General features: G+C 43.3%; 1 protein-coding gene and 1 long non-coding RNA gene across 2 annotated transcripts in view; one reads left to right on the top strand and one right to left on the bottom strand.

The window, feature by feature from the left end:
* The window catches only part of LOC128121857 (uncharacterized), a 223,959-nt gene extending 210,138 nt beyond the window's left edge, over positions 1 to 13,821 (bottom strand). The window contains exon 1 of the long non-coding RNA XR_008222276.1: positions 13,711 to 13,821. This is a non-coding gene — a long non-coding RNA (uncharacterized LOC128121857). The remainder of the gene's footprint in view (positions 1 to 13,710) is intronic.
* The window catches only part of Dnah9 (dynein axonemal heavy chain 9), a 354,060-nt gene continuing 353,213 nt past the window's right edge, over positions 13,717 to 14,563 (top strand). Inside the window, 1 exon segment of the mRNA XM_052756894.1 lies at positions 13,717 to 14,243. Within this exon segment, the coding sequence (XP_052612854.1) occupies positions 13,833 to 14,243 (411 nt within the window). The 5' untranslated portion in view covers positions 13,717 to 13,832.

Below are 14,563 nucleotides of genomic sequence, written 5' to 3' on the forward strand. Positions count from 1 at the left end.
TTAATATCTAGAATATACAAAGAAATCCAACAATAATAAACATCAATAAAATAACCTAACCCCAAAACAGGCTGTAGAAATGAATAGAGTTTGCAAGAGAATAAATACAAATGCCTAACAAACATTTTTAAAGTATTAAACATCATTAGCAATCAGAGAGATGCAAATTAAAATGATTTTTTGATTTCATCTCACCCCAAGCATAACAGTCATTATCAGAAATGCAAATGACAACAAATGCTGGTGAGGATGTGGAGAAAGGGGAAAATGTGTTTGATGTTGAACTGTAAAATAGTGCTGCCACTGTGTTGTGTATATTTCTCAAAAGGCATAGAAAACCATGTGACCCAGCTACATCACTATTGAGCATACAGCCAATATTTTCTGTATCCCATCACAAAGAAACTTGCATATCTCTGTCCTTGCTGCTCCTTAGCAAGGAAAGGAAATCAGGACTATTAGGTACATATGCCCAGTGGAATTTTATTTAGCAACAATGAAAGTGAAGTGAAATTTGCAGGAAAATAAATGGAACTGGAAAATAATATCCTAAGTGAATTTACCCAGGCCAAGAAAGACAAATACTGCATGTTTGCTCATATGTGTATCCTAGATTCACATATGTAGATTTGTATGTTTACTTTGCTGTGCAGGTGGAAGCTATGAAGCTAGAAAGGGGTCATTAGAGGAAGGGCTAAAAATAAATAGGTCTTAAGAGAGAGCACAGTAGAACATCAATGATACAAAGGTAGAGGTGGGGGGTTAGAAAGGTCTGAGCAAGCCGGGGCGGTGGTGGCTCACGCCTTTAATCCCAGCACTCGGGAGGCAGAGCCAGGCGGATCTCTGTGAGTTCGAGGCCAGCCTGGGCTACCAAGTGAGTTCCAGGAAAGGCACAAAGCTACACAGAGAAACCCTGTCTCGAAAAACCAAAAAAAAAAAAAAAAAAAAAAAAAAAGGTCTGAGCAGAGGTAGAGGTAGGGAAGGGGGGCAGAAGTGGATCCAGAGAGAGGGTTAACTGAAACTGAAGATATGTGAAAAAGATATTTAAAAAATCTAGTCTTTTTAAGCCAGTGAAAATATTTTTAAAAGTTTGAATGGGGGTATACTGCATGGGTGTATAATACTGCTCCCAGAAGTCATATGTTGGTAAATAAAATTCCAGTGCCAGGTGTGTAGTACTTCCCTAAGTTGCTGGTTAGGGAGGCTTCAGAGGCCCCTAAAACAAGACAGGTTATTGTCATTGCTCTTAGCTGCCCATAGAACTGGATGTGGTTTTATGGAATAGAGAAATGAAGTTTGGACTGAGCTTCCACACTGCCAGCTATCTCTCATAATGGTCCAGGGTGCTGGGGAGAAAAGTCATTAACGGTCTTACTCATCAGTGAACCCTGTGAACTACAATATCATCCTATCAGGAATGTTATACCCACTTGTGCAATAGTAGAATGACTGTTATGGGAGTAACCAACCACATTTTGATTGGACTTGAGGCCTGTCTACAAGAGGGAATTCATTCCTGGCACTAAAATTTTAGTTAACAGTCCATGGCTGTGAGTTCATAGCTCTAATATTCTTGTGTTTTACTAAAAGGACTTGATGTCAAATTACTTTCTAACTATCTGTTTATACTTAGCTTAATGCTGATCTCAGCATTGGTCAGAGAAGCTTCTATCTGCAGTAGATGATGGTTAAATCACAGACTCCATATTGGTCAAAATGCTGAGAATATGTAACTGTTGGTTGTTCAGCCCTAAACAGTACATTTATATCATCCCCTCCCCAAAGACACAGGGAATGAAAAAGAAGAAGGAGGAGGAGGAGGAGGAGGAGGAGGAGGAGGAGGAGGAAGAGGAGGAGGAGGAGGAGAAAAGGAGGAGAAGGAGGAGGAGAAAGAAGAAGAGGAGGAGGAGGAGGAGGAGGAGGAGGAGGAGGAGGAAGAAGAAGAAGAAAAAGAAGAAGAAGAAAAGAAGAAGAAGAAGAAGAAGAAGAAGAAGAAGAAGAAGAAGAAGAAGAAGGAGAAGAAGAAGAAGAAGAAGAAAGAGGAGGAGGAGGAGGAAGGAAGGAAGGAAGGAAGGAAGGAAGGAAGGAAGGAAGGAAAGAAGGAAGGAAAAGAATGTAAGAACCAGAGGTTAGACAAGAGTGCTGACACTGAAACACAATATAACCACTGAACTCATGAATTCATTGCAGCTGTGGTTACCTGAATGACACACACATACGCAAGATGGTGCCTGTCAACACACCATCATGGATGTCAATGGCTGTAGGGTAAGAGGAGTCATTTTCTTTGGTGGTGTAGCTACTGGTAAGTGACCTATGTGCCAGCAAATAATCCCACACTTATGCTCAACCAAACAAAATGCAAAACAGAAGACATGAAGGTAGGAGGGGGAGTCCTTGTGAAGAAGAACACTTGGTAGTAGTTGGAGGGTAGAAGAGGATGCAAACATTTAGTTTCTGTTACTATGACAGAAAACAACCTAAGGCTCATACATTTTTAACTTTTAGCCTTACTAAAATGTTATGTTCATTATAACTTTAGTGGGTGTCTTAGGGTTTCTATTGCTGTGAAGAGACAGCATGGCCACAGCAACTCTTATAAAGGAAAACATTTAATTGGTGTGGCTCAGATGTTCAGTCCATTATCATCATGGTGGTACCTGGAGACTTGCAGGCAGACATGGTGCTGGAGAAGGAGCTGAGAGTTAATACATCTTGACTTGCAGGCAACAGGAAGTGAATTGAGTGTCACATTGAGCGAAGCTTGAGCAAAAGGGACCTCAAAGCCCACCCACACAGTGACACACTTCCTCCAACAAGGCCACACCTGCTAGGGATGGCATATAAGATGGCTGACATGCTGCCAGCAGAGATTGGAGAAAAGGGGACTCAAGATTGTAGACCATTAACCCTCCATGTGTTCCCCTCCAGATCTTCTGCTTAGCATACCTCTAGAGGGCCAAGGCAGAAATGCCTACGTGTCCCAAGGTCATGCTTTATGGTGTGCACATGTCATGCCCTCCTCCATATAAATACTTCTTGTAATACTAGTCTTTTTCTTCTATCTGATCTTCATGTTCTGTGTTCCTAGATCAATGGTGATTTCTGTGATGCAGGAAAGGACTGAAGTAAATTTCACAGGAAATCGAGCCGGGCGGTGGTGGCGCACGCCTTTAATCCCAGCACTCGGGAGGCAGAGCCAGGCGGATCTCTGTGAGTTCGAGGCCAGCCTGGTCTCCAAAGCGAGTTCCAGGAAAGGCGCAAAGCTACACAGAGAAACCCTGTCTCGAAAAACCAAAAAAAAAAAAAAAAAAAAAAAAATTTCACAGGAAATTATACAGAGATGATCACCCAGGCTGGGGTTAAGGCAGTTATGTAGTTCATGGAAAAGAACCTGCAGCCTGGGGAAGCTTTTTAGGCTTGGATAAACTGTACTGAATGTGTGGTCAACTATAGCACATGGTATGATGTGTATCAACACACTGGACTTAAACTGGCCATGATGAATAATTCAGTTTCTGAGGATATTCCAAGGACACTGTGCAAAACTTGAGACCCTAAGGGGTATTGGCTGAAGACTGTGGATGGAGTAACATATAGATGGGATGACAAACTAAAAGTGTGGGAACCTAGAATAGGAGAAAAATAGTGGCCTCCACCAAGAAAAGGAGATGGCAACTTTAATTCAGATACTTTTTATTCCTCCTAAAGGAGTATGGAGATAATATGACAATTGATAGAGTGATTGCTACAAGCTTTATTGGGTTTCTAGATTGAAAAGAGCTACCAAGAAAGGTGAGCTTTCTTTCATAGACGCTCTATAAATTAGATTAGGTCTTCCTTGGAATTGTTGGATATAGAAGGACAGAAGTTGCTGACTTGCAAGGACACATTTCTTGTCTGAGGTCATTGTGGCCCACCAGTCATGGGGCTTAGTGTTTGCAGAGGCCTGAGGAGGAACTTAGGCGGCTATAGGGGTCTTGAGGTTGGAGCAGACTGTGTGAGAGGGAAATGACTGTCTGGTACATTGACCACTGTTCTTATTTTTACCTTTTTTGCGAAATTGCATGTTGCTAGCCTTTGGGTCAAGTGCTCAAAAGATTGTATAATCATTTAATAAAAACAGATTATGCTTGCTTTGATGTTAAGTCTGGGATAGTTCCTGTGTTTAGTAAAAGATGATAAAGAATATATTAGTGATTTTCTAATAAGTTTTGGAATCATGAGAACATTTTGTATTGGGTGATTTCCCCTTTTCTTTCTGTTCCCCCTTTACTTATGATAATAAAAGACTGAGGTTACCAGGGCAAAAGCAGAAGCTAGGAGAATCTAGGGAAGCAAAAAAACTTAGCAACTGAAGAAGCCCGAAGTGACCTGTCAGCTTGCACAAACATTGTCTCTGAGTCATTATTGCGCCTTCCAGGTATCCCATCCTTCAGACCCCCGAAACTGCTGAGGCTGGTCCTCAGCACACACCTACTTCAACAAGGCTACACCTTCTGATAGTTCCACCTCCTTTTGGGACTGTTTTCTTTCAAACCACCACATTATACTCCCTGGCTCCCTAAGGCTTGCAGCCATATCATAATGCAAAAATGCATTTAGTCCAACTTCAAAAGTCCCCATAGTCTATCATAGTCTCAACAATGTTTAAAATTCCAAAGTTCAAAGTCTCTTCTGAGATTCATGCAATCTCTTAATTGTAATCTCCTATGAAAATCAAAATCAAAAAGCAGATCACATTTTTCTAACATATAATGGCACAGGATTATATGTTGGAATTTTACCATTCCAAAACATAGGGGAGGGAGCATAGTAAAGAAATACTAGACCAAAGCAAGATTGAAAACCATCTGGGCAAACTCCAAACTCTGTATCTCCATGTCTGAAGTCAAGGCTCTCTTTCTATCGCCAATTCCTTTCAACTTTGTTGACTGCAACACACTTCTTTCTACTGGGCTGGTTCCACTCATTGTTAGCAGCTCTCATCAGGCAGGTATCCCACAACTCTGGCATCTCCAACATCTTGGGTTCTCCAAGGCAATCCAGGCTTCAACTTCATAGCTTCCGCAATGGCCTCTCTGGCCTCCATTCAGGGACACCCCTGACACATGCCTGGCCTAACCACTTTTCCTTGATCTCAGAAACAAATTCCACAGCCCTTTCCTTCTGTTCTTAACTCCAGAACCACATGGCCAAAGCTGTCAAGTTCTGCTGCTTGCTAGGGCTGGAACATGGCCCCCTCATTCAATTACATCTTTGGCAGCTTTCTGTTTGAAATGGTTTCCTTCACTGCATAAGTTTGGCTGTCCTAAAACTTGATCTGTAGATTGGGATGGCCTCAAACTCAGAGATGTGCCAGCCTCTGCCTCTAGAGTGTTGGAATTAAAGACATGCACCACCTCGCCTGGCTCTAAGCTTTTTTGTTGTTGTTGTTGTTGTTGTTGTTGTTGTTGTTGTTTTGAGATAGGGTTTCTCTGTGTAGTTTTAGTGCCTGTCCTGGATCTCACTGTGTAGACCAGGTTGGCCTCGAACTCACAGAGATCTGCCTGGTTCTGTCTCCCAAGTGCTGGGATTAAAGGTGTGTATACTGCCTGGCCTCTAAACTTTTCTTTGATTCCTTTTCACCTAAGCTTGGCTGTCCTGAAACTGGATCTTCAGACTGGGATGGCCTCAAACTCAGAGATCTGCCAGCCTCTGACTCTAGAGTGCTGGGGTTAAAGGCATGCACCACACCATCGGGCTCTGAGCTTTTCTTTAATTCCTTTTTACAAGTTGGAAACTTAGCTGGGTGGGATCTTGTTCTGGGGTTACCACTCCCTTTATTCCATTTCTTAATCTGTTCATCTCCTGGAACACAGGACTTAGCTCTATTCCACTTCCTGATGCCCCCTTTCTCAACCTGTGTATTTTGTATTTTTATTTGCTCAGCTTGCTCCTTTTCATTATAGAACTTCAGTAGAATTAACACTAGCAACCACACAACAGAGTCTATACTAGGCTCTTTTGAGATTTCCTCTGCCAACAGAATTAATCCAAAACTCTTCACTTTAGCCTCAGACAGACTTTTCAGACAAGGGCAAAAAGCAGCCACATTCTTCACCAAAATATCACAAGAATGATCTCTAGGCAACATTCTAAAATTCTTCTCCTCTGAAACCTCTTCAGCCAGCCCCCGACAGTACAAATAGCTCTGAGCAGCACTGTCTTCCATGCTCCTACGACTATGGCCAGTAAGCAGCACTTAAAGTGTTCAACTGCTTTTCTTATCCACAGTCCCAAGGTCCATATTCCTTCAAACAAAAACATGGTTAGGACTATGACAGGTGTACCCTGGTCCCTGGTACCAACTTGTGTCTTAGGGTTTCTATTCTTGTGAAAAATCAGCATGACCACATCAACTCTTTCAAAGGAAAACATTTAACTGGGGTGGCTTACTTACAGTTCAGACGTTCAGTCCTTTATTATCATGGTGGTACATGGCGATGTGCAGGCAGACATGGTCCTGGAGCAGGAGCTGAGAGTTAATACATCTTGACTGGCAGGCAATAGGAAGTAGACTGAGTGTCACACTGAGTGAAGCTTGAGCAAAAGAGATCTTGAAGCCCACCCACACAGTGACATACTTCCTCCAGCAAGGCCACACCTCCTAATAGTGGCACTCTCTTTGGGGGCCATTTTCTTTCAAACCGCCACAGAGGGGATTATTGCAGTCTAGAGTTCCAGGTTATATTCCATTATTATGAGGAAGTTAAGGCAGGAATTTCACACAGCTAGACATATTACATCTGTAGTTAGGAGGAAAGGGAAATGAATGTACATGTGCTCACTTGATTGTTTGTACTCCACTTGATTTCTCCATCTTAGATGTTTCAGAACCCCTGCCTAGGGAATGGTGCTACCTACAACAGTCTGGTGTGGCAGAATATTTGTTTACAATGTAAAGATTTGTCTTTGCCTAAAGCACCTTCTGATTGGTTTAATAAAAAGCTGAATGGCCAATAGCTGGGCAGGAGAAGATAAGGTAGGATTTCCAGGGAAAGAAAGGAAGAGGAGGCTGAATCTAAATGTGCAGGGGAGAGGCCAGGAGACACAGAGAGGAAACAGGAGGTACAAGATGAAAGAGAGGTAATACCATGTGATAGAACGTAGATGGATATAAATGGGTTAATTTTAAGTTATAAGAGCTCGTGGGAGAAGCCTAAGTTAAGGCCAAGATTTCATAATAAGTCTCCATGCCATTATTTGAGAGCTAGCTGATGGAATAGAGAAAAACTTGCTACAGTCTGGAGCTTAATGAACTTCTCTGAGAAAATTCTCCACAAGCATACCCATAGGCCCACCGAATGTAGATAATCCTCCATTGAGGTTCTGTTCCCATTTTAGGTTCCATTAAGTTGACAATAAAGCTAACCTTCACAGCTATGGTCAGTGAAATAACCAAAGTTCATTAAATACACAGATGAAATTGTCAAAAAATAAAGAAAAGCAGTAAGTAAACCAACTCATGTTTTACACTTCTAATCTTCATTTAAATACTTGATCTTTAAACAGTGCTATAAACCATTTCCTTTGAGAAATGTAATTTTAAAATCCCCAAGATTGTACACATAACCATTGTAATGCTACCTATGCATGACTCTCTCATGAAGCCTGCACTCACATCTTGGGGTTATATTCTGTCCTTTTTCTACATAACTGTTGGTTTAAAATTACTAAATTAACTTCCCTTCACTCCAAAATAGTTTTCTGTGACCTAGTCAAAGATCCAACTTTACTTCAGTGGAGTTCTCAAAGGAGACAGAGAATTCCTCAGGCTGCTGGTGGCAGTGCTGGAACATGTGTATAGGCTTCTGGAGAGAATCATCTTTCATAGTCTTAGTAATAACTATATGTACAACTTTGAAGTTACATTGTTCAGAGGCTTAAAAAGGTTAAGGAGAAATGTTTGGTCTGTTTCTTGACTTTGTTAGCATTCTATTGCTGTAAAGAGATACCATGACCAAGGCAATTCTTAAAGTATTTAATTGGAGGCTCACTTATAGTTTTAGAAGGTTAGTCGATTATCATCATGGCAGGAAGCATGGTAGCAGAAAGGCAGACTTGGGACTCAGTATTGCTCACATCCTGATCCACAGACAGCAGGCAGAAAAAGAGAGTGGGCCTGGTGCAGGCTTTTGAAACCTCAAAGCCCACCTCCAGTGATACACTCTCTCCAATAAGGTCGCACTTAACTCCAACAAGGGCCATACCTCCTAATCCTTCTCAAACAGTTCCACTAACTGGGGACTAAATATTCAAACATATGAGCCTATGCGGGCTATTCCCATTCAAACCACCACACTCCACTTCCTGACCCTCATAAGCTTGTAGTCATAGCATAATTCAAAATTTACTTAGTCCAACTTCAAAAGTCCTCAGAGTCTTTCACAACCTCAAGACTGCTCAAAAGTCTAAAGTCTCTTCTGAGGCTTAAGGCAATCCCTTAACTGTAACCCCACAGAAAGGCAAAAGCAAAAACGCAAATCACCTATTTCCAACATATAATGGCACACAATATACATTACCATTCCAAAAGGAAGGAAAGGGTCTGTAGAAAGGAAATGTTGGACCAAAGCACGACCAAAACCTAACATGATAAAGTTCAAATTCTATATCTCTGCATCTGATGGCAAAGGATTTAGGTGGCTCTTCTCTTCCAGTTTTTCTGACTGCAACACACTTCTATCTTAGGCTGATTCCATACCAAGTATGCAGCCCTCCTTGGCAGGTATCCCATGGCTCTGGCATCTCCCACATCTCAGGGTGTCCAACATAGACTCCAGCTTTCATAGCTTCACGCAATGGCCTCTCTGGGCTTCCAGGCGGGGACTCTCCTATCACACCACTGGCCTCAGTAGCTTTCCTCAACCATGGAGGATGATTCTACATTGCATTTCCTGTATTCTTCTTGACTCTAAAGCCAGAACCACATGGCAGAAGCTATCAAGTTCTGCTTGCTGGGGCTGGAATCTTGCTGGGGCCCCATCCTTGAATTACATTTGTACAAGCTTTCTGTTGTTGATGCTTTCCTTTAATTATTTTCATAAAGGAAGCTTAGCCTGGTGGGATCTTTCCCTGAGGACACTACTCCCTTTGTGTCATTTTGAATCAGGCATTTCTTCAAACATTTGAGCTCCTTGAGTACAGGACTTGGCTTCAACATTACACTTCCTGGTTCTCTTTTTCTCCTCAAACTGTACATTGTATTTCTCTTTGCTCTGCATACTCCTTTTCATGTAGGTCTGCATAAGAGTGACCACTAGTGACCACATGCCACAGTAATACTAGGTTATCTTGAAATCTCCTCTGCCAATGACGTTAATCTCAAACTCTTCAATTTAGCCTCAGGTAGATTTTTGGGACAAGGGCAGAAAGCAGCCACATTCTTTGCCAAAATTTTAGAAGAATGGTCTCTAGGTCAGTTGCTGGTATTCTTCCCCTCTGAAACATAATGAGTCAGGCCTCCACAGTCCACATTGCTCTTTTAACACTACTGTCTTCTATGCTCCTTCTAGGATGGACTATGAAGCCTTGCTTATAACATTCAACTGCTCCCCAATCTGCAGTCCCAAATCTTCTATATTCCTCCAAACAACAGCACGGTCAGGCTTGTCACACCAATACCAGTCCCTGGTATCAACTTCTGTCTTAGTTACTGATTTATTGCTGTGCAGAGACACCATGACCAAGATAACTCTTATATAAGAAAGCATTTAATTGGGGGCTTTAGAGGTTAGTCCATTATCATCATGGCAGGAAGCATGAGAGCAGGAAGGCAGGCTTGGGACTCAGAGCTTACATCCTGATCTGCAGGCAGCAGGCAGAGAGAAAGACTGGGCCTGGTATAGGCTTTTGAAACCTCAAAGCTACCCCCAGTGACACACTTCCTCCAATAAGGCCATACCTCCTAATCTTTCCAAACAGTTCCATTAACTGGGGACCAAACATTCAATCACATGAGCCTATAGGGGACCATTCTCATTCAAACCACCATACTTACTTTCATCTAAGCAACTTTAATATATGATGTGGTTTATGGAACTCATACCATAGTTGTATAGACTGATAAGATAAAAATAGGTCAAAAAGTCAAAGGATTTGAGACATATATTTTGACTGTAAACATGTCTTATTTATGTTATTTTCTCAGAAAAGAGATTATAGCCCTTTGCTAATGGTTTGGAAAATTTTTATGAGAGACTTAAACCAGATCTCTGATATAAACAGGGCTCCTTTTCTTTTCCTATATCCAGTTAATTTTCCCTCTCTACTGTCACAGTTTGAGGGGATAAGATGTGTTATCCCAAAAGATAATATCTCACCCAAATCTGGGCTGGACATAAGGATATGTGTGTGATCCATTTGCATAAAGGGAAGAATTGTTGCTTTGGATAAACAAGTTCATGCAAGAAGAGGGTGAAAGTTGAGAAGAGGGGGATGAGGCAGGTTACTGCAACACTAATGTTGAAGGGACGGGAACAGGGGAGGAAGTCAAGGAGATGAAGGGGAAGTGGTTACAGTGGAAGGAGAAAAAAGAAAAGTGCTTGTCATAAAGCCAGCAGGATAAAATGCTTCCCCACCCATGAGTCAAGAGCCAACTGGGCTGAAGACAGTCAAGAAGCTCTGTAAAGAGACACAGCAAGCAGTCCTTACTGGGATGGGTAACAAAGACACCACCAGGAACACACTTGATTATGAAGTTTCATTTCTAAGACATTTGATTATAATTTTACAAATGCAAATGATGAGCCTTTCCATTAAGTGGAATGAACTTCCTGTCTTTGGAGATAGAGTCTCATGTAGCACAATGTGCTTGAAATTCTCTATGCAGCCAAAGATAATCTTGAGTTATTGATCCTCTGGCCTCTATCTCTAAGTGTTGAGGTTACAAGCATGAACCCCGCACTTGATTTCTTATTTATTTGTATTTATTTGAGACAGGACCTTTCTACATAGCCCAAGTTTGTCTTGCCCTTGCCTGTGATTATCTTAGTCTCCAAGGTTCTGGGAATATAGGCATGAGCAACTGTGCTATGCTTAGTTATTATTTATTTTATTGTACAGTATATAACTATAGATGCAAACATGTAAAAAGTTGAATGAGAATGGCAAAAATGAAAATACATACCTGGACAAGGACAACACCAATAGACAAGCTAACATGGGTGAGGGAAAGCTCACACGTCCTCAACCTTAGATAAAGAACTAAAGGCAAATGAGAAATGCTGAGAGCTATAGAAACTGTCTTCCCCAGAGAAGAGCATACCAACTGGTTATCCAATACCAAGTGGTCATCTCTGAAAATATATACAGGCAAGTAATGTGCAGACTGAGCAGGTTGTTGTATGTATCTAGGAATAAACACACACACACACACACACACACACACACACACACACACACACACACACACACACACACACACACATACACACACACACACACATCAGCAATTAAAGAAAAAAAGGCCATGAATTTGAAAAATAGCCTCCTGCCAGTAGTCAACCCTGATTTGCCTGTTTGGAGAGTGTGCCATCTTGACGGTGACACTCCAAAGCTTTCAGATGATTGATGGAGCCCTGATGAGGTTTTACATTCACCATTCCAAAACATCCACAACCATCTAGGCAAGCTGTTTTCAAAATCCTCACCCTCTGTAAAATGCCTAGGATTAAGTATTTATTGCGATTTTAAACTGCTAGGTTTTGGGGTAATTTCTTGTTGTACCTATTCAATATATAGAAAATATCAATTGTTTTTAATAAAACCTATAAAAAATTTCCAAAAAAATATCAACTCCTAAAATGAACAGAAGGTGTGTTATAGAGAAACAGAAAAACAGATGGCAGCATTTGAGAGACTTCACCTCAGGCAGACATCTTTAGGGACTCATTCACTCTCTGTATGTCTAGGCACATGCATGCCTATACATGCTCATATATACATGCATGCCCCATACCAGTCAGAGCAGGATGTGGAGCATCTTTCTCCATGGCCCCCTTCCCCGTTTCCTCGATAGAGGATCTCTCATTGGACCAGAAGTTTACTGCTAGGCTCAGTAGCCAGTGAGCCCTTAGGATCCACCTGTCCCTGACCCCCCAGTGTTGGGTTACGGCTATGCCTAACTTTTAGCATAGGTCTTGAGGGGTGGAGGTTGAACTCAAGTCCTCAAGCTTGCAAAGCAAGTTCTCCTACCCACTAACATATCCCCCCCTCATCCCATCATTCATCCAGTTTTTATATAGGTGAGGCATGAGGCAAATGAGATAAAGGGGTGGGGGGAGCCAGGGTGAGGGTGGCCCAAACTTTATTTGACAGGCTTACAGAAAGTGAATGGTCCTGAGTTCACTCTGTATACAAAACATAAGCAGATTGACACACTGGAGACATTTGCCATCCAAAACAGCCATGAGGACTTCTTATGGGAAGGAGGGAAGAAGAGAGAAAGGGTAGAAGAAAGGAAGGAAGGGATTATGGCATATGTAAGAAGCCTCTGACATTTCCATTTTCCGCAATGTCTTTTTGGAAATATCAGTTATCAACCCTATTTTGCTCCTTTCTTCCTAATTGCTCCTCTTGTGTTTAATGCATCAATGATAAAACATTCTGTGTAGACATAATAAAGATCCATTTTCTAATGCAAACATTTTCATCACAGAACCCCTGGGTCCCAGTTATTGAGAAATCAATCATTTCAGCTTCTAGGCACTGGTGTTGTCCTGAGGGGGTCTTGTTAAGCCAAGCTGCCTTTGATAAGTGCCACGCTGTTAATATTCCTTTGAAGCCTATTGTAAGCCTCCACTTTACTAAGAAACCCTGCGGTCCCTGGGAGGTAATACAATCAGCGTGGAGGTGCAAAGAGGAGATTCTTGCAAACCTGCTGGCCTCATGCTGAGAGTCCATTTCCTTGGTATCCACACACCCTCACCATCACTCACACATCACATCACTTGCAAAGGCCCAAGCTGTTGATTCTGATCATGCAGAAGAATAGAGCCTGGGAAAAGTGATAATTTCCCTGGTCAGCAAGGGATGCTTAGCATGCCACATATTTACAAGCGCTTTAGTACATATAAGAATTGACCGGGGGCCACTCCCACAGAATCACATCACCCAGCACAGTCGCCCTTTTGGTAGATGAAAGCGTAGGCAGAGCAAGGTACTGCAGAATATTTTTACAATAATTTATTATATCTGTTTGAAGTGGAGACATCCGAAGTGGTTACCAGCCATGTGTACCTAATTAATTGTAAATTTAAATGAAACAAGTCCTGAGTCTCACCAACAGACTGCACGTCTCTTGTAAGCCTATACTTTGAAAGAAAAAAAATCTCTCAGATAGTACTCTCCTGAAGTCTTTTAAGTTATCACCTTGGAAAAAGAAATTTATATTGCATTCAACTTCCTTACATTCGTGGTATTATGATTTGGCACTGGGATTAACTTTTTAAATTATATATTTAGGATAGGGTAAGAGAATTACGTTGTTTGTGTATGGAGGCGGCTGACGACTTTAATATGACCTTAGACAAAGGAATCCCACGCAAGCCTTTGCCTTGCTTTCTTCTGCACACCTCCAGTCTACCAGACCATCCTGGAAGTGGGAGAGCCTCCACCAGTTTCCCAGCAACAGCGACGCGACCCCGCCCCTTCCCAGCCCCTGCCTACCTTATTAACTTAATGGGGCGGAGCTAGAGTTCAGTACCCAATATAAGGAGAGCAGAGGCGGGAGGGCTTGGCATCCCGGTCGCTAGGGAAACGGACGCGGCGGCAGCAGCAGGCAAGGAGCGATGCCCGGCGCGGAAGAGCCAGCTGCGCTGGTGGAGACTGGGGATGAGGAGCCCGGCGACCCGAGGCTGCGGCTCCTGGGGGCTTTCGTGACTCGGAGTCTGCGTCCAGTCGCCGGTGCCTGGGAGCGCTGCTCGGGCACAGCCGAGGTGGAGCGGCTGCTGCAAGCCTTCCTGGATCACGGTGCAGCCGCGGAGCCGCGGCCGCTGCTGGTGGTGCAGCCTGGGCCTGGGGGCCTGGTGGTACGACCCTGCCTGGACGCAGGACCGGAGACCGGCCCGGCTCGCACCAAGGGGCTTTTTTTCTTGCGCACCAGGCCAGAGCCTCCAGGAAGTCACAGCCTCCGCGGCGCGGTGCTCTGCGGAGACCTGCCCGCGTTACCTCTGGAGCACCTAGCCCCGCTGCTCTCCGAGGTGAGGGTGGGTGGGTGGCCCCTAGCTAGCAGAGGCTGAAGCCTGGGGGGCGGGGAGAGGATGGGGGGGGCGTGTGCATGAGGGGCGGAGTCAGAGCCAAAAAGGTGGGGCGACGGTGCAGGGGAGGGTGAGTGGGCGGGGTCACAGCCAGAGGGCGGAGGCAAGGGGTGGAGTCTGGATGAAAGTGACTGAGGTTGGAGCACAGCCTGGGAGGAGCTTCAAGGAAACCAAAACCCTGGTGAACTGTATGGTACCCGCTGGGGGCAAGTCTACGTAGAGGCCAGGCCACAGTGAGAACCAGACTTGGGTCAGGGTCTTGG

The sequence above is a fragment of the Peromyscus californicus genome, unplaced genomic scaffold, assembly GCF_007827085.1.
Source record: "Peromyscus californicus insignis strain IS unplaced genomic scaffold, ASM782708v3 Scaffold_3__1_contigs__length_106647218, whole genome shotgun sequence".
Taxonomy (NCBI): Eukaryota; Metazoa; Chordata; class Mammalia; order Rodentia; family Cricetidae; genus Peromyscus; species Peromyscus californicus.